The 26,251-nt window shown below is 38.7% G+C and overlaps 1 protein-coding gene across 1 annotated transcript; it reads right to left on the bottom strand.

The window, feature by feature from the left end:
- On the bottom strand, nt 1-26,038 carry LOC117505389 (hepatocyte growth factor activator-like). Its single transcript, XM_034165034.1, is given in 17 exon segments — nt 1-205; nt 208-298; nt 1,221-1,360; nt 1,484-1,624; nt 1,807-1,946; nt 4,083-4,297; nt 4,300-4,340; nt 4,492-4,533; nt 8,210-8,307; nt 8,851-9,025; nt 10,668-10,781; nt 14,323-14,454; nt 15,637-15,669; nt 15,672-15,779; nt 15,858-15,913; nt 22,141-22,234; nt 26,020-26,038. Coding segments are annotated over 17 exon segments (1,713 nt in total). The 3' UTR covers nt 1-131.
- Between the last annotated feature and the right edge of the window lie 213 nt (nt 26,039-26,251).

The following is a 26,251-nucleotide window of genomic DNA, read 5'->3' on the forward strand; positions in this document are numbered from 1 at the left end:
TATCATCAAGACAGTAAAGGTTTATTCAGTATAAAACTCTTTCACAGTATAAAAAAATATTAACTTCCATAATAATAAAAAAGGTCCAAATTATTCAAGGTATTCAAGTTAATGTCCAGGTTATTGTCCATTCAAGAAGGTTTGCGTTTGATAACTGAATTGATCCAGTCGAGGTAGTTCACCACTTTAGTGTAAACACCAGGTTTCCAGAGCGGCCGCAGCCTTCTCCCCAGCTGACGATCCCGTACAGGAAGCTGACATCATTGTTTGCACAAGCCAGCGGGCCCCCAGAGTCACCCTGCACAGAAGCGGACATGAAGCGGTACAAACACGCACAAATCAAAGGTCCATTAACATCTGAGTCACACACTTTGCACTCCAAAGACACGATTTACATCCTGACACTGCTAACTGTTAACTGTGACATTTAACCTAAGAGCACAGAGCTGAAATGTGTCAGGCAGCTGCTTCAATCGGAGACGTGATGACATCAGTGTTGCTTCAGGCCATCACTGAATCCCTGCTGCCATGATTATGTACAGTTAGTTTCCTGATATTGACTCTCCCATAGATAAGGAATTAAATTACCCTTTTTTCCCCCAGCACTTTATCATCCGTATACATTTTCACAAATAAAACTGATATCCCACAGAGTTTAAAAGAGAAACCATTTTCATCAATATTTCTGCACCCAGTTTGTCAGCTTCAATTACTAGAGTGGTTTATCCCAAATGGATATCAACTTAAAGCTACAATGTGTAAGATTTAGGACTGTTTATTGACAGAAATGGAAGAGAGCGTTCAGAAGGCAAGCGAGAAGGAATCCCCATAAACAAAGAGGCGTAAATGAGAATGGAATCAAAATTGTGACCGCCAATGACATAATGTAATCTGCAACTTCCCAACAGATCACGCTACATTTTACACACTGTAGCTTTAAAGATCTTTTAAAGATTGATCACATTACCAAGTGAAGGCTTCTCTTCATGGGCTGCCTGTTCATCTGAGAAGTTTTTTGATGCTAAGATGAGTTAAGTGATTTTTCTCAAATCACTTTGTCCTTGCCTGACTCTGTTGTTTAACCAAGTTTGCTCCAAATCAGATCAAAACTGATTTGCAGTATTTTGCTTCACACGCGGAAGGACAAGCGGGACCGAACACAATACTCCTACATATGTTAATGCAGGTGGACGTAATAATTTGTCTCACTGCAAACCCACCTGGCATGCATCAACACAGCGACGCCCTGCACAAATCATGCCTTCAGTGACATGGTTGCCGTACACTTCTGGCTTTGTGCAAGTGCTGTGGGGAATCAGCCTCACTCCTGCCTCCTGCAAGGTTGAGTACTCCTTTGACTCTGAAAAATTCAGTAATCGAGAGATGTTGAGGAAAACAAAACAAGTAGTCAGGAACTGATATATGACCGTAAGCAGCTGTCGTCATAATGATGCGGCACTGGGATAATGTTCTCATCACTCACTCTCATGAAGGTATCCCCAGCCGCTAATAGTGCAGCAGTAGCCATCAGGGAACGTCATGCCTTTTTCTGGGAGGCAGATGGGCCTTATGAACTGACTTCTCCTTGCACATTTCCCATCCTCTTTTTTCAGCTTGACTAAAACTAGAAGCAGGAAATAAAACATACAGTTTAGTCAAACTGTGAAATCCTCACACACAGCTATATGCTTGGTATGCAGGACACAGCTGTTCAGTGATTCCAGTCTTCAGTTTGTCCACGAGGTCTAATAGCTTATGTGAGTCACTGGTATTCCTGCTCTGTACGTGTGTGCATTCAGTGATTACCAATATCATGCTGTGTTGGATTAAACACGGAGAACTGCTTTGGAAAAATGTAGTCCTCTACTCCGAATGTTCTGGTGTTGGAATCGGTGACGTTGAACTTGTGCTGTCCGAGAACCACGCGGATCTGAGACTTCAGGGGACTGTGGAGAGACACATCTGTCTGTATCAGTAAATGAAGAAGTCCTATGTAGCGGTTTTGTAAATTTTTCAGAAAATCTGTGAATTTCTTTTTCAGTAATCCTGCCAACACACCATCAAACTGGACAGTATCCCCGCTGGCAAATGCTGCTTTGGTACAAGTGATTTCTAGATTCTGATAACATTTCAAGGACTTGTACCAATTTTCATGAAATTCATCCTACATATGTGAGAAGTTGATTTCAATATGCAGCCACCAGCGCATGAAACTGGCAAGTATCTAGGTTTGTTAATCAAGGGACATAACTCTGCCAAAATGTGTCAATCTTGTACAATATCACAATATCCGTATTATCAACCCATAACAAGTAATTGTACCATGTTACATGAAATTCTATCTAAAAGAGTGAGAGGACTTGATTTCAGAATGTAGGCATCCAAGCATGAAACAGGAGTTGAGTTTTGTTAATTAAGGTCCATAACTCTAGGAAAATGCGCTCAACTCGAACAATATGATAATGTGCGTATTACCAACTATAGCAAAGACTTGTACCAAGTTTCACAATATTCGTCCTACAACTGTGAGCAGAGTTGATTTCAGAATGCAGGCACCCACTCATGAAACTGACAGAGTCTAGATTTGTTAATCAAGTGGCATAACTCAGGTAAAATGGGCCCAACTCGAATGATGTGATAATATGCATATTACCAACCTATAACAAGGAATTGTACCAAGTTTCACAAAATTCTTCCTAAAAGTGTGAGAGTTGATGAATTCAGAACGCTTTTTGGGTTGGACTGACAGTCAGACGGAAATCGTCACAACATAATCCCCCTGATGTAAACAGAAAGTCTTACCATAGATGTAGATGTAAAAACATCTACAAGAATAACTGTGCTTATTAAAACTGAAACATCTTCAACTGGAATAGTCAAGTTCAAAGAGAACAAGAGCACTGCACTCATAGAGCACAAACCTCCTAGACACTAGTTTCCAATTCCACAAAATTTTACCATGGAAAAAATTTCAAGGTCAAAGTCCTGTTGGAAGTGGCTTTTCATAAGCTAAAATATAATACAAAATATAGATCAAAAGGGGTTTTCAATGTTAAAATCAAAAGTCCTCTAAATATCCATGTGGATCAGATCCGGATCAAACTTAGTCTGTTCATTGAGAGTGCCAGTTTACACCTCATTCTCACAAATAAGTGATTGAGGCACTTTTGATTGAGATATAATGCAAAATGTACACCAAATGGGCTTTTAAATATTAAATTCAAATATTCACAAAGTCCACAATCCAGATCAGATTTGGATCAAATTTTATCAGGCAATAGTGAGTGCCAGTCTGCACATCACTTTCAAATATGAGAGTGCTTGAGGCATGGTTGATTACGATATAATGTAAAATGTACATTAAATGGGGTTTTCAATGTTAAATTTAAATGGCCACAAACTCTGTAATCTGGATCAGGTTCAGATCAAACTTTGCCAGTCAATAAAGGATATCACCCTACATAACCCTCTCAAATATGAAAGTAATTTTATCTTTTTGACAGAATTTTTGAATATTCCCTCACTGTTAAAGGATAGGGATTTTTCCAAGATTTTTCCTGACTTTGACCCTTGTCCTATGACCTTGAAAATTTAATCCGTTCTTGCCTATTAGGATATGAATCTACAATAAAAATTTCATAACAATATATGAAGCGGAGGTAATACTGCTCACTTCTCAACTTTGATTATTACATTTTATCAAGGAAAGTACTTAAAATGGTCACATTAATTACATTTCATTTTCACCCGACACCATAATATGGCCATCGGGTATTGCGAAGACTTTGCGTCCGTCTGTCTGTGCTCAGCATGAGTCCAGTCCTATTACTGCCAGGGTCTTCAAATTCACAGGGAACATTCTTGGGACACAGACCTTGGACAAGTTCAATGATGGCTAACCTTAACCTATTCAAAGGAGTCAAAGGGTCACATTTTTTCTACACACTTTCATTTATTACATGCTCATAACGCCAAGGGTATTTTAGCATTGTGTTATATTTTTTATAGCAATGCTAAAAATGTCCCCAGGGACACATGATTTCTTTTCAGCATTGTGTCATATTATCTCCATTGATGGTTACCTGCCGGAGAAGCAGTGTGCCGCAGAAACAATCCAACAGGAGGACACCAAGGTGCCACCGCAAAAATCATTTTTTCTGACGTAAATAGCTGCCACCCAGGGATGAGTGCCCGGCAGAGGAGTGTTTCCACCCATTATCCTGCCCCTAGCCATTGACTTCTTGTGCTTCTTCCCGCAGACAGGCTTTTCGGTTGGTTTGTTCGAGTTTGGCTTTTGATACCCCCAGAGACATTAGATGAGTTTGTCCTCCGAGAAGAAGCTGCATGAGAAAACAAAAACACTATTACTTAAAATGTTGTTATAGTATGGGAATAACTGATTCTACACCATCTACAGTCTCCATACAGGAAGATGTATTTGCAATAATGATACTAAAATATAAACTAAATCTCTACAACAATAGTGTATACCTCTTCTTAATATTTTGGATTTGGCAGCAGGTTGAACCTTCCCTGGAAAAAAAAAATGAGAAAACAGCTTTTCTATGGAGTGATATTATAAAGGTTAAAAAAAAAAAAAAAAAACTTAAAAAGCATCTTTGAGTTCAGTGGTTTCAGTATCTTAGAATGAAAATAATTAGAAAATTATTCTCCACAAATTGAAACCTTTGTTGTATGGTTTTTCTCCCATGTTTTTTGTTTTTCTTGGTAAATAATGGGAACTTTTCTCTCTTTTAACCAGTAGCCTTGTTATGTTATGTTATGAATTAATCTATTCGAATTCGCAGAACTTGAAGCTTAGCACTGATTTTCTGATGGTGCCAATTAAGCTCTTAATATTTGGTTGCTACTGGGTTGTTCCCCAACACTGTCTGACGAATACCTCAGGAGAATGCTGTATTTACTCCAAAACCACTTTAAGAAGCTTATTAGCAACCACATGCTAACTAGCTAAGGCACCTGGCAGTGTAACAGCTGGGCTAGCTAGCTTAATACCTGGTGTGGTTGCTGTTAAGATACTAAAATTATTTACTTGAAAGTAATGTATTGATACTATTTACACTTTTTTTACTTAATAGGAATTGCACTGGTCTGTTTTAGCGCGTTTTTATGACTTGGTGAGTTAATGTGAGCGGCACCTTCATACTGGGGACTGTTTAGCCTAATTGCATTGCGTCAAAGGGTGACGGTTCACAAGTAGTTGGTCAGTGACTGTTACTGTGTTCAGTTACTTATGGGGTCTAAAAATGGAGGCGTTATGTACTCAAATGACCATAATTTCTAACTATGGGCCTGACTGTTACTGGACATCAACAAATTTCTATGTAAAAAAGTTAACATTAAAGGTTAACTTAATATGGAATATCCTTGAGCATCATAAATGGAAGTTGGCTGAGATATTTGCCAACAAAATGCTCGCATGACTGAACTCTAACTAATCAAATACAAATGAACTCTTGATGGAATTCTTGATAATTATCATATTTACATGAAACAGAGTCATGGGCCAGGCAGCAGAAAGCCATTGTTCAATCAATCTAAAAATTATACACTGAGCATGCTACAGTGATGAGACTAGTCTGTGGATTGTGTGCATTCCACTGGCATCTTGATAGACAGCCAAACCCACCTGACATGTTGAGTCAGGATGAGCCACGCCTTGATTCATCATTGTTTAAAAAAAAAAAGGGCATTAAACAAATCCAGTTAACTTGCTTCAACATTTCTTAGCAACAGAATTTTCCCCACAAATGATTTATATCTAATGACTTTCTTCTCAGATGACAGGTTTTGTAGGAGTGTGTAATTTCATCAAGCGTAGCATTATTAAGATGTCAAAGAATGCTGCAGGAGGCCTTCATAAATAGCAGATGGGGTCTGTACAAATTATAGCTACCTCGATATGCAGGCCTTGAAAAGAGAAAAAGGGATATAAGAAAAGAGAAACTGCTTTTTCTTGAGTTGTAGATTTGTACAATATTGTACAAATTACAGTAATAAAATCAATCAATAAGGAGTTTCTCAGAATATAAGGCTACAAGGGCATACCATTGATACTGGTTGTTGGAAATTCTATTACAACCACAACTCTTCAGTCCTTGAGGTTGTCAAGTCACCTTCATGCTGGTCCACCTTGCGTTACTTCTTTGAATTACTTGACAAACCTTTTCCTTCCTTTATGATTTATAAGGTTCCTTCATCTCACTTGGTTTTTGCCCGTTTGTTCAGTTAGCTTAGGTTTATCCTGCCTCTTTGGCTTCCTATTTTGTTATACGTCTCCACATTTCTCTTTTTTGTTTAGTATGTGGCTGACTGAGGTCCATTTCTTTGGCTAATTTGATTCCCTAATTTCTGTTGTGTCCTTTCCCACAGGTCTTCATTCCGAATTATGTTGGGCAAAAAATTTTCTGGATTGTTCTCCAGTATTTGATAAAGGTTTGGAGGCTCTTGGCAGCTTGGTTGGTTGGTTTTTGATCCACCGAGGAGTACAGAGTTGGCGTTACTGTTAAGGAGATAATGTCTGGCCTTTAGGTTCATGTCTTTTGGCATTCCTGATTGATTTTAGAGAAAGAAAGGCTGCTCTGGCTTTCTGATTCTTGTTTTGATGTCCTTGTAAATACCACAGTTCATTCCAACATTGCTCCCCAGAGGTAAAATGTTCCTGCTGGTTTTATGATCCACTGATGAGCACAACCTTGGTTCTGTCTTTGATGTTTAGTCCTTGATGTTTAGTCCTGTGTTTGCAGGAGCTACTGCCAGTCATGTTTCCCTCCATTGTAGTTAAAGGTTTTCAACAGCGAAGCCCGCTGTTAAAGTGAGGTTATTTTTCACCAGTTTAGATAGAAACTATTGCATAGGTTTCTTGATGGCCCAAGGAACCTTCAGCATTCCTATTACTGTCCACATCCAGGACTGTGCAACAAATAAGATAACTATAAAATGAGATGGTGGAGCTGGACACTGCCTTACACCTTTCAGGTTACACACAATACTGTACTTAATGCAATCGGCACCATAACCTCAATTACTGAGTGCTGAAGTGCTTTACGAACTCCTGGACTGCTTCCACATTGAACTTCATGTTTTCTACAGTATAGCCAAAGATTCATATCATCTTTTTACCTTTTTTGATTCTTCTCCTCCTGCTTTTTATTTATTTATTTATTTATTTTTAATTGCTGACCTTTAGCGTATGGAGTACAGCAAGGTCTTGGCAGTGCATAAATTCAACCACAACAATGAAATCTAACTTGACATGTCCAACAGTATTCCAATACAAATCGAATGTTATCAAATTAAAAAAACTGATTTATTTGTATAGTTGTGGACATGATGACGCAAAGACAATTGTTAATGATCAGTTGATCAGTTAAAAAATAAAGAAATTGTAAAAAGTTGATGAAACACACTTTAAATTTTTTCTATCCATATAAAATTTGGAGGATATGACGACTTGCAAAAACTACAGAGGTTCTAAAAGTGTTCACCCATTTTACATATTTATACGTATACGGGTATTATATGCCAAGGCTCTGAACTGGCTCAAGTAACAAAAATGAAACCGTAAACATTATTTTGACTCTAGTCCTGCCGGTCGTCGATATATAGCAGACCGCGATGCATTACAGTCTCTGCCGTCTGTTTATTAAGACTTTTATATGGGTCTTATGTCTTAGAGGAGCATTGGCTTTTCTTTTTTTTTTTACTCCACATGATTTTCAACATGTAATACAGCCTGGCACACAGAGGCAGGACGAGAGTTAATGTTCTGGAACAGATATGTTCATTTGAAATAATGATGACTAGTTAATAATGTGATTTTTTTTTCTCACTCTTTTATTACAATCTATAACATTTTCTGCGTGCGGGAACGCCTGATCGATTACAGATTGATTATTATCAGAAAATGAGGTGCCCGGGTGTAATTTTGTGAAGTATGAGGATTACAATAAAAATCCACCAAGCTTTCTTGCTTGTTATTTGATCACTAGGAATGATCTACTTTTGTAAATGAAAGGATTAATTGTAATTGTCTTTAGACCAACTCGCTAATGGGACATAAACACGACATTTCAAGGGTGCAACTAAATCAATTAGCTATTTAGCTTTAGACGTTACACCCTGTATATGATATCTGATTCCTACTCTGAGCTCAATTTCCCACCTACAGCACCCCTGCCTTACTCACACACAGGCATCACACAGGAGGGAACGTCGCAGTATTCCCAGGAGATGGCGCCGTGATTTACTGTGTAACACCATGGCATCTTGTCAGCATCTGGGTTTCTGTGCACACAGAAACACAGAGGACAGCATTTTCCATCTCTGGCTGAGCCATGTCATCCCAAGCAAACGGCAATAAACTCGCCTTCACTGGCACAATGTGAAGGGTTCAATATGCAACTTTTTTCTTCCCAAACCTGCCTTTCACTGATATTTTGCCCATTTAGGGACATTTGCTGTGGCCATGGCACGAGTGCCACCACATCAGAGGGTCGTCATAGTAACACAGACAAAAAAGGCAAAAGGTGGATAGCAGTAGTCAAGGAAAGAGAAGCCAATGTGCAGCAGAAAAAAAAATGTTTTGCTGCTGCAGATGTGCTGCCTTCACAGTGGGGGTTTTTTTTTTTTTTTTTTTAGCTCTCCTGCCAGCTTTAATGATGCTGGTTCAGAGTCCACCCACGTGAGTGACAGATAAGGGGCAGATGGAGCAAACAGCTCTACTGCCAGGGTAAAAAGTTGCATATTGCAGCTTTAAAGTACATTTTATGGGAAAAGCATCATGAGATCTGACTGAGCAGTTTTCATTTAAAATTGACTTGAACACACCTGCAGTAGGCATGTTCCCCGAGACCCCTGAGGGCAGAGGCGACCACTGTGCCCACATGGATCTCATCATACAGCAGGTCTGAGTTCCACGGCAGACACCGGGCACCCGACACCGTGGTGCCCACCACCCCTCGGTAACCTGTACCTCTGCCGTTATAGCACTCTGTCTCCGGTTCTGCACCACGTGACCCCCCGCGGGGGAAAAAAAAACACAACACAAACACATAAATGTAACAGTGATCAGTCAGAACAAACAACTTTCTTTGAACACAGAGATCGTGACTCTCAGATTTGCCGGCATGAAGCATAAAGGTTTCACATTCTTGTTCTACAACCTGATTTTAACCTGCTCTGCACTTTCAGAATAAAATAAAATGTGTCCAAAAAAAAAAAAAAATTAATAATTTGAGGAGTTATCGACAATGATTTCATACAAGAAAACAGATCAAATCTAGGGCCAAGGTTTTTTTTTTTTTTTAAGAAAATCCTCTATTTCACTCCTCTGATAGAGCTGTGTAACTGGTGACGCAACAGACAAAAGTTGCATATTTTCTATATTGCTACATTGCCTTTAACTCCTTCAGAGTTGCTATGAATGTCTTGGTGGCTTCTCTCATCAATGTCTTTCTTGCACAGTCACTCCCAAGCAGATTTACCATACAATATTTTATTACTTGTATGTCTTAATGATTGATGTAAATGAAATCCAAGACATATTTGATGACTTGGAAATGTACATGTATCCATCCACTCACTTGTCTAAAGAAAACTGCCTGCAAAAGTGATAATTTATATTAAATATATATATATATATATATATATATATATATATATATATATATATATATATATATATATACAGTTGGCCCAATTACTTAAGAGACTTGACCCACCACTAATTGCAAAAAAAAAAAAAAAAAAAAGTTTTATGTGGATTCTCCTCTGATATACCCCAGGAATTACATACTAAAAATAGAGAACAATGTAAGGGGTGGAAGGGCCAAAGATATGCTAATTTATGTTAATTAGGTATTAACATCAAAGGAACCAGCCAAACAACTGGAAATCTTTTATCTGTCATCAAAAGGAGGACTGAAATGCTATCTAAATTCACCTGTAGTGTGGTTAGAAATACTACAAACTGAAATTGAGTGTCTTTTTGGATAATTAGCTCATTATGCTGCTCATCTTTAACTGGCCCAGATGCTGAACATGATGGAATTATTGAAGCTGGAGAGAATAAAACTGTGTCCCTGTACAATGGAGGAAAAAATGATATCCTTGACAAAATTAGATGCCAGTGATTTAAAGAAAAGATTGTCAGGTGTTCAAAAGAGATTCAGGCACAGATTTTCCCACCAGTTTCACGTGTAGCAAAGTATCACTCTCTGCATGTCTTCCATCAAATATTCTTCTTTTCTTCTCTATTTTTAATATGTTATTCCTGGGGTATATCAGAGAAGAATCCCACATGAAACTTTTTTGTTGTGTTTTTTTGCAATTAGTGCCGAGTTTGGAGCCTTAAATTAAATAACTTGACTGGACTACAAGCACATCATGATGGTTTAATTTCAACTCCACTGCGGTTGTGTCGTCGGGTAAAATGACAAAAATAAAATAAGATGAAAAAAAGTATGTTGTCCAAATACTTGTGGACCTGACTTTATATTCACATCTGTCAACAGAAAGACAGACTGATAATGAATAAAAATCTGATCAATAATTAGTTAAAACAACAACAACCAAACCTACTTACAAAAGCACTTTTTTTTTTTTTTTTTCTTCTTCAATGTATTTCAAGATCAGTGAGCTTTTACTCACCGTAGCTACAATATGTCCGGTGTAGCCACGCCTGCAGTTACACACTTCTTTGCCGGTGGCTATGATCAGTCGACATGTTCCATCGTTCTCACAAGGGTTTGTACGGCACACTGCACACATCACAACACCATGACTTTCATTTCCTCAAGGACTTGCCTGTGACGTACGTACTAACAAAAAGGATACGATTTGTCACGGCTTCTTTCATTGAAGAAGTTCTTAAAAACCACAAACCCCGAGGCACAAACTAACTTGCAACGCATTAATTTGCATGCATGAAATCAGAGGTGGGTTATGAGTTCAATAACTTTGTAATCTCCCTTTCGTTTAACACAAAATAGGTGCTCAAGCTGAATCAAGGTTCTGGCAACACATGCACATTTTTGCAATTTTAGAGGTCAAGGTGAAGGTTAACATCAAACGCGCATCCATATAATAAAAGGGGCGTGGCCTCTGTGTGTTTGTGTATCCGGAGCGTCAACCGAAATCCAGAAAGAGCTGACTTTCGTCATTTGGAGTACTTGTGTATTTTTTCATGAGGATTCAAGTCGTGAAAACAGCAAGGTAATTGGACCAATATGCACTTTCACAATAACAGCCTGTAATTCAAAATAAAAGCAAGTGAGCTTGCTGCAGACCTGACAGAATTAATCAGTCTTGTACATCCTCTAACATCTCAGACAGCAGATTCAAATCTGGACATTTTCTGGAAACATGTAACACCAAACCCAGAATTAACATGTTCACACTCCAGACAAAAGAGCAGAAGTGTGTCTCAACAGCATCAGGCCCCAAAAAATGGGGAAAATAAATAAAAGGAAACTTATCTAATGTGAACACTGTCAGTGCAAATATAAAACTTCAGTTATCTGCAATTTCTTTACATGGAATATTGCACTGGTTAAGCAGCTTTAGAAAAGCTGATTGACAACAAAATACATCCAATAAAGAGTTTCAAAAGAGCCAAGAAATTTTTCTATGTCAATACTTAAAAAAAAAAAAAAAAGTAACATAATTGTAAACAGATTTTTCCCCACAAGCCAGCTGTCCTCCATATAAGGTACAAATGACCACATCTAGAACCTGTCAACATCCTAGTATAACCTAACCTACAATACACTACTTATTACATCATTATTGGCTTTCATGATAACATGGTGGTAGAGCAGGAAAAATTTAAACTATTACACTTGGATTCATCACTCATGGTTGCTGATTAAACTGGAATGAATAGGTTTTCTGGATATTACCAAATTTCATGATTGGGGCAATCCACTTATTTAGGCATGACATTACATCAACATGGCAGATTTGATCACATGACTCACCGCCAACTTTCACATGCATAAGCTAACTACAGATAGCATTATCACATATGCTAAGAAGAGAAAATAACTGTTTTAGCTGAAAATTACAGGGGAAAAACACAGATCCACTTGTTGCACGACCCTGTTTCCAAAAAAGATAATCAAATAAAAAAAGTTTTGGCTCAGGGGGCTTCAAAGCACCTGAGCAGAGCTTGGCCTCCCTCTAGGCTTACTATGCATGTTACATAGGGCAAATGGAGAACAGCCCCGTCTCCCCCTCAAATCATCACATGTCAGTACCTTAATGATGAAAACTTTGATGCCAGGATGGGATGAAACTATCTTTTGAGAATGAGAAAAGGAGGGGGTGGGGGGGGACCTCCATGATGGCGAGTTGCAGGAACAGTGGTTAGGTTAACATGTTCTCCCTTCTCCATGTTTGATGTCTGTGAATTTAAATCACACTGCCACAGAGGCATAAAAGGGCTTACTATCAACTCCACATCTTGATCAAATATCTTTGAGATGTTCTAAGTGGGTGTTGACCAGGGATGGGTATTGATAAGATTTTATCTATATCGATATCGTTATCGATCTGATTCCTTGTCGATACCTCTTGTGAATTTTCTGTGTACAAAAAGTAGGCTTTACAGGTTTTCTATGTCAACAACATTTTATTGAGTCTTAAAGTAAATAAATAAGAAATTGCTCACTGGATCCTTAAAGTCTGGACATAATAAACTCAACATGGTGGATCCTTCATCTCTGGACATAAATAGAAATAAAAAAAATCTGTACTTTGTGTCAAAAGCATTTCCTTTGACGTTATTGGCATGAATGTCTTTACATATATCGAGCTGAGCTCATGCAGCTGGCTGTGCTCCATGCCAGGATGTAATTCATAAAGAATGTAGGACGTCTCATTTTGGGAGGAAAAAAAAAAACATTTTATTCGATTGTAGTTTGTCTGTATTACTACGTTTGGAAAGAGGTGTCATTTTATTTAAAGTGGCAATTTGTTTTGAAGTTAATTCCGACCGGATTCTGTCTTAGCAGAGAGCCACGCAGCGTTTGAGCTGTGCCAACGGAATGGAGGATGATTCTCTTTTCTTGACTGCAACAAGACAAGAGTTCCAGTTAGTGACTTTAATCCACACAAAAGTGACTCACGATTGACATTTTAATGGCTTTGAGAGGGGTTAAGAAGTGGACTTGCCGCTTCTGAAAAGCAGTGAATCAAAGAACCAACAAGCCAGCGCATCGAAGCGCTGCTTCATTGGTTCACATTTCAAAGTGGTGCCGCGCTGCAGAAGCGTTGATTACAGAGCTGCAGGGTCTGTAATCAACGTAGAGAAATTGATCATTTTCCCGACAAACACCCTCAAAAACAATGGCAGCTCGGAAGGACCGATAAGGGAATCGTTAAACAAAAAGACTATTGATGCCGGTGGATCGAATCAGTTTTTAACAATACCCAAAAAGAACAGTTCCCGATACGCAACCCTACTTTTGACGTTTCTCTGGACCACACTAGATAAAAATTATACATATACCTCAAATCTTAAATTGTAATTGGTCAGCTCACTGGGTTACATATGGTTTTTACTTTTCAACACAATGATTTTGACAAAATGTATTGTGTAAAATTATTATAATTAGGGTTAGGTTTACATATTGTGTTGTATTAATATTGTGTATTTATTTCTATCTACATATTTAAGATGTTAATACATTATTCCATTTGATCTTTAGCTTTGCCTTACCAATAAAAATAGCATTATTTAATGAAGTCAACCTTTGCATTGTAGTTTTTAAAAAGTACTGGTTTAGGCACCAGCACTGTTTTTAAAAGTACCCATTTAGCACCTGTATCACACACACACACACACACACACACACACACCATACCTAACCTGATTGTTCAGGGGGGGGGGGGAGTCCCTGAATAGAATTTTTATCTTATTATTTTATCACAGGGAATCAGTTAATACCTAAGAATGTCTCCCTATTGAGGTGAAAGTACCTAGTGGACACATGGGGTGTGTCCTAAACACAATTCCTGAGACACAGTGAGCCCATATAATCTGTGTTTTCTTCCATGACAAGGTTATTCCAGTAACTATGGAGCTGTGATCAAAGAACGGGTGGGGCCCGTCCTTCAAACCCTCACTGTTATGAGGTGATTTGGAAAATAGCTAAGAGGACATATGTTAGCTGGTGATAAGTAAAAGATCTAAGATCAGTGTAAATAATGTCACTTCTTTTCATTCTGATCAGCTCAGTCGAGACAACTCCAACATGAAAACTGACTCGTAGCAGAACAACAGAAGAAAGCGTGTCTTACTTGTGTAGCGGACTCTCTCACACTTGATTTCCCTGATACACATGTGGCACTGTTCCACATTACGCAGGTGAATTCGTCCCCAAGACTCTCCGATGTCATAATAGCGCAGGTGTACGGTTTCATAGCACTTCTCTGAAAAGCCGAGACAACACCCACACTGAAGGCGACGAGGTGAATGCGAGAAGAAAAATCTGAGCAGAGTAAGGTGCTGTGAAGCTTTGAAAAGCACACGCACTCAGATTTACGACACGTTATTTCTTTGTGTACAGAATTGCTTTTGAGTGCAACTACACATGACGTGAACTCAACGGTCATGGCTTTTTACATTTATGTGGCTTCTTTTAATTGGGGCAAAAAATGGACTTCCCAATTGATAGAGCGATACCCTTGCTAACTCCTTTGTCTGTTGCATTATGATTATTATTATTATTTAAACCAATCTTGGATGAATAAAAGCATTTTTTATAAAGCAAACAACAATACATAAACAAGAGCAAGCTGAGATTTCTGACATCTCCAAAATTCAGTGGAGTCTTCTATCTGTGGTGCAAATTTGGTGAGAATCCGTGAAGTAGTCGCAGTCTTCCATGTCCTAATATCTTTCTGTGGTCAAAATGTCATCAAATATGTGCAGTAGTTTTCACGTAATCCTGCTAACAGACAGACAAATATGATGATTTTACTACATCTTTGGCTGATGTAATAAATAAATAAATCCAAAATTTCTCAGACAAATGCAAAGAATAAAGTAGGCCAGCTGTATAAAAAATTAAAATATTACAAAATATAAATATGAAATATTAAATAAAAATTAAGCAGCCGGTCTGCTCGTGTCAGCCTGATCCCGTCAGATCTCAGAAGCGAAGTAGTGCAGGACCTGGTGGGAGACCTCTTTGGAACACCGGCGGCTGTGTGTGTTCTCCAGCTGTAAAACTGGAGTTGAGTCAGGAAGGGCATCCGGTGGTAAAACTTGTGCCAAATACCAATGTGGATCTGGTTGTATCCACTGTGGTGACTCCAAAGAAAACTGGAGCAGCCGCAAGGTTAACAACAGTAAGATAAAAAATTTATTTTGAAAACATTACACTTCAAATACTATAAATAAAAATCAAAACGGCATCAACAGATTATTATTATTGTATTTTTTTGTATAGTTTTCAAAAGATTTCTATTCCAGGTTAGACCCAGCTAAATTTGTGTGTGTGTGTGGGGGGGGGGGGGGGGGTGCTTTTATTTTGAATTAATCCTACAAACATCCAACAACCACATGCAAACATAGACAACATGAGGTTAATGGTCACCATGGTAACCTACTGTGCTCACACAGCATCCCGGTGAAGCTCTCTGGCAGACGCACTCAAACGAGTCCCTGAGTGGGACCAGCATGCAGGAACCACCATTCTGACAGGGGTTCATCTGACACGGGTCGATGATTCTTCGTGACATGTGGATGAAAACTAAAACGTAAGGAACATCAGAATGAGAGAGCTGACAGTTATGACATGAAGAGCCATTAATGTATTCAGTAAACTCACCATTTGGTTGCCTTTCCTCTGGGACACAGTAGCCCCACTTCAGGTCCCGGTCAAAATTATGTTAACGGAGCACCTATGAAGCAGAAAACGGAAATATAAAACAATCATCCTGCTGACCATGAAGACATGGCTCAATGGGCATGGACTCAATGGACTTCTGTGACATCAGAATCAGACAAAAAGTACAATGAAACTCTCATTTCAGCGCTGCTTTAGAGATACTAGAGATATCACACCTTGATGATTTAGCAGGTATGCACCATATTAAAAACGCTGGTATACACTGCTGGACACACACATAGCGTATTCATGACCATTTGAACGCAAGCATGTCATATTCTTCACTTATAACATTTCAATGAATTTACACCAACAACTTCATATCGTGTTGTTGGCGTACGCAACTTACGCCCAACTATAGTTCCACTTACGCAAAGGGTGATGCCAGCGTATCACTGATGAGCGACAATCGCACTACAAATCAACACTTGCGCAAATTTGAATCCCCGCACTGGCATCTGTTGAGTTCTGAGAGCAAATGCGTCATCAGATACAAATGAGTATTTTATATAGCGTGGCGCCAAGCGGGATAAAGCAGGACGCGTTGTCACAACAAATTGCGTGTCAAGGTGCCTGAAGGGTCACCAACGCTGTCATGCCAAAACGAACTTCTGTTGGCAAGAACTCTCCTGGCCGAGGCCGTGGTTGTAGAAGTGGGTGGTAACCTGGTCCTTCTCCTTCATTCATCTCTTCTTCTGGCTCGGTTGCACACAGCTGGTGCAGTGTCAATCCATGAGATCATGCTGATGTTGGAGGACAGCTAGTAGGTGTTCTCATTGCTTTGCTGGATCCTGCATGTCTGTTCACCGTGGAGTTTGAAGAATACTGACTGGTTTCCTCCTGCCAAACCTATTTTTTATACCAATCGCTGTCGATATACCATTATACTGTAGCTGTCCGTTCAGTAAGTGTCACAGCGCGTTACTAATAGTTATAAATAGGTTTGGGGTACGCTACACATTATCTCTCCATATTTCAGTTTGAGTCATTTACAAGCTACAACTTTTGTTCCGCGTATGCAGGACATATGAGACATACGCTGGCATACGTCGAAAATTTTGTGTATGCCTAAAATTTTACAACTACCTCACGATACTACGACGTATATCGGAATTCTCCGACATGCTCCTATCTTATACAAACTTACCCATAACTTATCAGACGTACACCAGCGTATGCCAGCATTTTTAATATGCTCAGCATAGGTTGCCTAAATTGTCAAGGTGTGACAGGGGTTTAAGTTAAAAATAAAAAGTTAAAAACGATATAATTAACATTAAAGAGTGTTGCACATCAGAATATTGCACATCTATATTGAGTGTTGAAGTTCAAGTAATCAGTGTAATGACAGCTCTGATGTAAAATGACATATGTCACAGAAGGCCATATAGGTAATTGTTTTAGGCTTCTGTGACATTTATATTAACTTTTACATTTTGGTGAAAAGCCCCAAATGGTTTAAAATAGTTTCACAGTGTAAGATGGCACCATCATGTCATATGGATAAATGATTTTTAAATGGAGATTATGTGACAGAGATATTTTGGCTCCTATCTCACGCACTAAATTGTATCAAGATGAAATCAGACTGAAATGGTCTGATTTGAAGGATTTATCTCACTCTGGTGGCCAGTAATATGTGTGTAGACATGCTAAATTAAAGAACCGAAGATATACTGTGAGTGTGAAAAATGAAAAACTCAGAACCGCTAAAATCGAATAACTTCACAGATCACTCACTCAAGTTAAAGTGAGGTGACAGTACTCAATCCCTAGTGCAGAACATTAAAAAGATCCTAAGAACACTACCAAAGCACATAGGAACATTTTGTAACAAGAGCAATCCAAGATTTCTGACATCTGCCAAGAGTTGACGAGGGCTCAAAAGATATGTGATTCACATCATGACCCGGACTTAACCTGGATCTGGATTCCACCACATAATGCAACAATTGCATACAATGATTAAATATCAGATTACAAAATGTTGCAATCTGATATTTAATTCACAAGCTAAAACAGTGTCTTCCTGATCTTGGTTTTACATTGTGATGTCGTATCCGTAAAGTAGTTTTGACATAATCCTTAAAAGTCTACAAAATGATATTTGGATCCAGATCACCTCCAAAATGTAATGGAGTCTTCCAAGCTCTAACACCAATGTGTGGTGAAAATCCGTGGAGTAGTTTTGACATAATCCTCAAAATACAACAAAGTGAATAAGATTAACTTTATCCCGAAGGAAATTATTTTGCCAGAGTACCGAAACAGTGACATGAACAATTTTTTTTTTAAAGACCTTTGCACAAGATGTTCGACTCTTGTAACTCTGAGTAACAGAAAACTCCATAACTCTGTTCATCATGTATTCATCCTGCAGAGGGAGGAGGACTTATACAATCTGATTACCACAGGCAGGAAAGACCTCCTGTGGTGTTTTGTGCTGCACCTCAGTGGTCTCCATCTATGGCTGAAGGTGCTGTGATAGGACGTCAGTGTGGCATGCGGGGGGGTGGGATGTGCTGTCCAGGATGCAGAGCAGTTTCCTCAACATCATCCTCTCTGACACCTCCACCACATACTCTAGCTTAACCCCCAAGACAGAGCCAGCTCTCCTGATGAGCTTGTTGAATCTGTTTGTATCAGCGCCATACAAATTGTACGAATTAAAATCCTGATCCAGACTCCAGATCCGGATCACCTTCAAAATTCAGTGGAGTCTTCCATGACCTAATGTCTATCTGTGGTGACATTTTTGGCTAATCTGTGCAGTAGTTTTAACGTAATCCTGCTAACAGGCAGACAGTAAATAAACAGACAGACAGCAGACAATAAATGCCGATGATTTTGAAACATTACGTTACACAGTATATAACTGTGCTCGCGCTGCTCCAACTTGCTGACGCCCACCCTTCCTGCCTCAGCTCTGAGGAATGACGGTTGGGAAGCCCTACAGCAAGTCTGTTTATTATTTTTTAAATATAACCTAATAAAAGCAAGATTCTGATGCTGCGTCACATTCACAGGTAATAAAAAGTCACTGATGGTTTTATTGTGACAGTTGTTTTTACAGTCTTTCGATGAACTGTTTGATGTTTGCCCTTTTACAAAATGACAGCTGGAAGTAGAAGGGAACTTGGCAAGTCCAAACATTTGCAATCTCTGAACAAAATGAAGATTCAAAATCCAAACCTGAATATAGATCAAACGTCCTCATGAAAAGTTTGATTGTTCTAAAAATTATGGAATCACCGGCCTCGGAGGATGTTCATTCAGTTGTTTAATTTTCTAGAAAAAAAGCAGATCACAGACATGACACAAAACTAAAGTCATTTCAAATGGCAACTTTCTGGCTTTAAGAAACTCTAAGAAATCAGGAAAAAAATTGTGGTAGTCAGTAACGGTTACTTTTTTAGACCAAGCAGAGGGAAAAAAAAATATGGACTCACTCAATTCTGAGGAAAAAATTCTGGAATCATGAAAAACAAAAGAACGCTCCAACACATCACTAGTATTTTGTTGCAACCTCTGGCTTTTGTAACAGCTTGCAGTCTCTGAGGCATGGACTTAATGAGTGACAAACAGTACTCTTCATCAATCTGGCTCCAACTTTCTCTGATTGCTGTTGCCAGATCAGCTTTGCAGGTTGGAGCCTTATCATGGACCATTTTCTTCAAATTCCACCAAAGATTGTCAATTGGATTAAGATCCGGACTATTTGCAGGCCATGACATTGACCCTATGTGTCTTTTTGCAAGGAATGTTTTCACAGTTTTTGCTCTATGGCAAGATGCATTATCATCTTGAAAAATGATTTCATCATCCCCAAACATCCTTTCAATTGATGGGATAAGAAAAGTGTCCAAAATATCAATGTAAACTTGTGCATTTATTGATGATGTAATGACAGCCATCCCCCAGTGCCTTTACCTGACATGCAACCCCATATCATCAATGACTGTGGAAATTTACATGTTCTCTTCAGGCAGTCATCTTTATAAATCTCATCTCATTGGAACGGCACTAAACAAAAGTTCCAGCATCATCAACTTGCCAATGCAGATTCGAGATTCATCACTGAATATGACTTTCATCCAGTCATCCACAGTCTACGATTGCTTTTCCTTAGCCCATTGTAAAAATTTTTTTTCTGTTTAGGTGTTAATGATGGCTTTCGTTTAGCTTTTCTGTATGTAAATCCCATTTCCTTTAGGCGGTTTCTTACAGTTCGGTCACACACATTGACTCCAGTTTCCTCCCATTCGTTCCTCATTTGTTTTGTTGTGCATTTTTGATTTTTGAGACATACTGCTTTAAGTTTTCTGTCTTGATGCTTTGATGTCTTCCTTTGTCTACCAGTATGTTTGCCTTTAACAACCTTCCCATGTTTGTATTTGGTCCAGAGTTTAGACACAGCTGACTGTGAACAACCAACATCTTTTGCAACATTGCGTGATGATTTACCCTCTTTTAAGAGTTTGATAATCCTCTCCTTTGTTTCAATTGACATCTCTCGTGTTGGAGCCATGATTCATGTCAGTCCACTTGGTGCAACAGCTCTCCAAGGTGTGATCACTCCTTTTTAGATGCAGACTAACGAGCAGATGTGATTTGATGCAGGTGTTAGTTTTGGGGATGAAAATGTACAGGGTGATTCCATAATTTATTCCTCAGAATTGAGTGAGTCCATATTTTTTTCCCTCTGCTTGGTCTAAAAAAGTAACCGTTACTGACTGCCACAATTTTTTTTTTTTCCTGATTTCTTATAGTGTTTCTTAAAGCCAGAAAGTTGCCATTTGAAATGACTTTAGTTTTGTGTCATGTCTGTGATCTGCTTTTTTTCTACCAAATTAAACAACTGAATGAACATCCTCCGAGGACGGTGATTCCATAATTATTGCCAGGGGTTGTGTGTGTGTGTGTGTGTGTGTGTGTGTGTATATATATATATATATATATATATATATATATATAAATTAATCTACAGTCAGTTCTTAGTGGTTTCAAGTATAAATTTATGATAATGATACATTTTTACAGGTTTTGGCTGTAATAAATTGTGATTCATTCTTATAGTTTTCATGTATAATACATTTTATTATCTGGATTATTTTTATTATTACCTGGATTATCTGGGGGAAATACACTGTAAAACAAATTCTAAGTAATATTTACTTAAGTTAGGCTACATCTACTTCCACAAAACCTGGTTCTTTAAATGGTGAAAGAAATTGTTACAATTTGCACAAGTTTTGGACAACTGGTTGACAAAACCGTGTTATTGATAAGTAAATAGAACATTTTTTTTTTTTTTTTTTTTTTTTTAAAGAGTGCAGTTTTGACATGGGTTTACTGCTTTCAGGGATAAATTGATCTGGAATTAGCTCTACAGGTTTCAGAGATAATATGATCTTGGATCAGTTTAAAGATGATCTGAGATACATTTCATGTAGGTTCTGGGTAAAATACTTTGATCTAGGATCAGTTCTGGTTTAAGAAATAACATGCCATGGCAGCTAAAATAAATGATACCTGTTCAGGTCGAAGCCCAGAACGGTTCAGGTCAGTGCAGATACCAGAACTGATATGGAAAATGATTTGAGATCCCACATCAGTTCAGGTTCTAGGGATCAATAACAGATCTGGGATTTGAAAAGAAGACAAAAAAAAAAAGATCTGGGAACTGTTTTTACAGGACACGCTTCAAAATCTAATCCTCCTTAAGACCAGACTTACAGCATCCACCAAATTTCATAAAAACCCACTCGTAACATTCCGAAATATTCTGTGGACAATCAGCAAAACACTAGTGAGTGAAAATGGTACAAAATACATTTTATACTGTCTTTAAAAGCAGTAAAATCACTATGATGCTCCAACAAGTCAGCACTGAGACATTTATTTACTCCAATTACCTTATAATCTCAGTCTCGATTACGCCCCCAGAGGACACTGTTGTTGCTGTGACTACACACCCAGAATGCATGTCTCGTCAGTTCAGCAAATCACTGCCATTACAATGACGTATAATAACTAAAAAGAAAGTGTACTTTTGTTAATTTAAGGTAGCGTCATCCTAAAACCACCAGTGTAATACCTGCAGTCTGACCCAGACGGCGATTACGCAAAGTGTTTTTTTTTTTTTTCTCAACACACCTACAAACAAATCCGGTGTTTGCTTGTGCAACTAAAACAGTGAATCTAGAACCACACAAGGGCTCACCAAGGTCTTGAGGAACGGCTGATGATGCAGTGATGATGAATCCTTCCACCCTGACGGAATGGAAATTTACACTCTTTGCCTGTTGTCGTGAGAACTGGTGAAAGAGGAACACAAACATTTTGTTAAGCCTGTGAAGAGAAGTTGAGGCACAATTAAGAGCATATTGGAAGATGCAACTTGCCTACTGGTGGTTGGCTCTCACTGCGGTACTGTATCACTTCCTGTTCCAGAGCACAGCGGTGTTTTCTGTATCTGTTAGCTGTTTAATCTGCGCAGTTAGATTGATCTAGTTATCTAGATTACGATTTGTTTCCCAGTGTAATCTTTACGTGCCTTAACTAAAGCACTCCTTCTGCTGAATCACCTCTAAATTATTTACACATTATTCACTTTGCGTGTTTTTAGGAATCCGCTAGGTTAGCGTAGCTACTAGCTCTTAGCCGATTTAGCATGGCGGCTTCTCCTTTCTCTCCGCACTTTTCTGCTCTGGGTGTGAAATGTTTAGTTATTCCTCGGCCTCCTTTAGCAGTAACGGTACTTGTAATAAGTGTAGTATTCGTAGCGTGTTTGGAGGCCAGGCTGGGCGAATTGGAGACTCGGCTCCGCACCGCGGAAAATTCTACAGCCAGCCAGGCCCCTGTAGTCGGTGCGGACCAAGGTAGCTTAGCCGCCGTTAGTTCCCCCTTGGCAGATCCCGAGCAGCGGGAAAGCAGGCCGACTGGGTGACTGTGAGGAGGAAGCGTAGCCCTAAACAGAAGCCCCGCCAACCCGTTCACATCTCTGTTTTTCCCCACTCGGCGACACACCCGCCGAGGATCAAACTCTGGTTATTGGCGACTCTGTTTTGAGAAATGTGAAGTTAGCGACACCAGCAACCATAGTCAAATGTCTTCCGGGGGCCAGAGCAGGCGACATTGAAGGAAATTTGAAACTGCTGGCTAAGGCTAAGCGTAAATTTGGTAAGATTGTAATTCACGTCGGCAGTAATGACACCGGTTACGCCAATCGGAGGTCACTAAAATTAACATTAAATCGGTGTGTAACTTTGCAAAAACAATGTCGGACTCTGTAGTTTTCTCTGGGCCCCTCCCCAATCGGAAGGGAGTGACATGTTTAGCCGCATGTTCTCCTTGAATTGCTGGCTGTCTGAGTGGTGTCCAAAAAATTAGGTGGGCTTCATAGATAATTGGCAAAGCTTCTGGGGAAAACCTGGTCTTGTTAGGAGAGACGGCATCCATCCCACTTTGGATGGAGCAGCTCTCATTTCTAGAAATCTGGCCAATTTTCTTAAATCCTCCAACCCGTGACTATCCAGGGTTGGGACCAGGAAGCAGAGTTGTAGTCTTACACACCTCTCTGCAGCTTCTCCCCCCCCCCATCCCCTCATTACCCCATCCCCGTAGAGACGGTGCCTGCTCCCAGACCACCAATAACCAGCAAAAATCTATTTAAGCATAAAAATTCAAAAAGAAATAATAATATAGCACCTTCAACTGCACCACAGACTAAAACAGTTAAATGTGGTTATTAAACATTAGGTCTCTCTCTTCTAAGTCCCTGTTGGTAAATGATATAATAATTGATCAACATATTGATTTATTCTGCCTAACAGAAACCTGGTTACAGCAGGATGAATATGTTAGTTTAAATGAGTCAACACCCCGAGTCACACTAACGTCAGAATGCTCGTAGCACGGGCCGGGGCGGAGGATTAGCAGCAATCTTCCATTCCAGCTTATTAATTAATCAAAAACCCAGACAGAGCTTTAATTCATTTGAAAGCTTGTCTCTTAGTCTTGTCCATCCAAATTGGAAGTCCCAAAAACCAGTTTTATTTGTTATTATCTATCGTCCACCTGGTCGTTACTGTGAGTTTCTCTGTGAATTTTCAGACCTTTTGTCTGACTTAGTGCTTAGCTCAGATAAGATAAATAGTGGGTGATTTTAACATCCACACAGATGCTGAGAATGACAGCCTCAACACTGCATTAATCTATTATTAGACTCTATTGGCTTTGCTCAAAAAGTAATGAGTCCACCCACCACTTTAATATATCTTAGATCTTGTTCTGACTTATGGTATGGAAATAGAAGATTAACAGTATTCCCTGAAAACTCCCTTCTGTCTGATCATTTCTTAATAAATTTACATTTAGAGGCCATACTCTTCAAAAACTTTAAAAACATAAACCATTGTCAAAGGTTTTATTTCAGTCACACTGTGAATAACAGAACTTAGCTGGAGGCCATACTCTTCAAAAACTTTAAAAAATAAACCATTGTCAAAGGTTTTATTTCAGTCACACTGTGAATAACAGAACTTAGCTGGAGGCCATACTCTTCAAAAACTTTAAAAACATAAACCATTGTCAAAGGTTTTATTTCAGTCACACTGTGAATAACAGAACTTAGCTGGAGGCCATACTCTTCAAAAACTTTAAAAACATAAACCATTGTCAAAGGTTTTATTTCAGTCACACTGTGAATAACAGAACTTAGCTGGAGGCCATACTCTTCAAAAACTTTAAAAACATAAACCATTGTCAAAGGTTTTATTTCAGTCACACTGTGAATAACAGAACTTAGCTGGAGGCCATACTCTTCAAAAACTTTAAAAACATAAACCATTGTCAAAGGTTTTATTTCAGTCACACTGTGTGAATAACAGAACTTAGGAGACCATGCTCTTTAAAAACAAAAACCATTGTCAAAGGTTTTATTTCAGTCACACTGTGTGAATAACAGAACTTGGAGGAGGCCATGCTCTTCAAAAACTTTAAAAACAAAAACCATTGTCAAAGGTTTTATCATTCTTTAGCCTAAGATCTTTTTTTGGCTTGGCCATGACACTTGATTTACTACAACTTCCCATGCTGTGACTTGAAATTAAATGTGTAATTGCATGATCACTGTAATAATATCAGTACTTATGTAGCTTTTGTGACTTCTCTAAAACAAGTACTACCAAGTCAGGAGCATTATATACCATAAACGTGAATGTTGTGTTCATGCAGGGTTGATCAAAACTAATCATGAAGTCAAAACAATTACATTCTAATATTTGAAAGATGTTAAAATTACAATATATATTGCAGTTTTTTTTTTGCATGGGGTGGGTTTTTTTTGTCATGGTAGACACCCACTTCCTTTATGAAATATCTCCCAAATTACACAATGCACAATCTCTGAAGTGGATGTAAGCATATTTGAAAAAAAATATATTTTTCTACCATTACCACCTCCTGCTAGTCATGGGAGCATTGAACTCTGCTGTCTGCAAAGAATGAATTGGTATATGATTGTTGGAAAATAAGACATATGATTAAGAAGTTCTCCTGGCTCTTTATATAATTCACTGCCCCTTACAAAGAACCACATTGATATATTCCTCATTTTGAATTTAATGAAGGTCACTTTGAAAACAGGCCTGGGTCTTCAGACGGCATCCATCTTGTGAAAAGACTACAAAGATGGCTCGCACAACACTTTTATACAATGTGGGCGTTACAGTGGGTGTGGTTTAGTCTATATGTTACTGGCTAATACTTGATCACTAACTAAGGAATTAGCACAGATATTAAAAGTTATAACATATAGCTGTTATATTTGGCCACAGTGGGCTGTGATTTTGCCAAGAAGGTGGGTGCCATATGGTGGCAGACATGTTTACAGTATTATACAGGCAGGGGCAGGAAAATAGGAACTTTACTACATCTGGGTCTTTTGTAACCTAGCGGCCTGAAGGGCCAGTGAAACCAACCACACAGGTTTTTTTCTGTTTTTATGTACATGCTAAAATAAATTGCAAAAACTTCCAACAAGCCGATGAAAATTCGTAAGTCCAACACGGACACCGGTGAACGCGATGCTTGTTTTCACCTGCACACTTTGTGGTCATGTGACCACTTGGCTATGACGTATGGCTCCACCCACGGCAATAAGCAGCAAAACAAAGTTGCTTTTTCAGTTGATTCAAGATACCAAATTTAACCACTGTTTAATGACTTCATCCTCATTATGTACACTTTTAATTTGGTGAGTTACAAGATGATTGCATTTATTGTTTTTCAGTTATTGTCCATACATGCTGTCTGGAATGGAATAACTCACT

This window comes from Thalassophryne amazonica, chromosome 23 (assembly GCF_902500255.1).
Source record: "Thalassophryne amazonica chromosome 23, fThaAma1.1, whole genome shotgun sequence".
NCBI classification, from domain to species: domain Eukaryota; kingdom Metazoa; phylum Chordata; class Actinopteri; order Batrachoidiformes; family Batrachoididae; genus Thalassophryne; species Thalassophryne amazonica.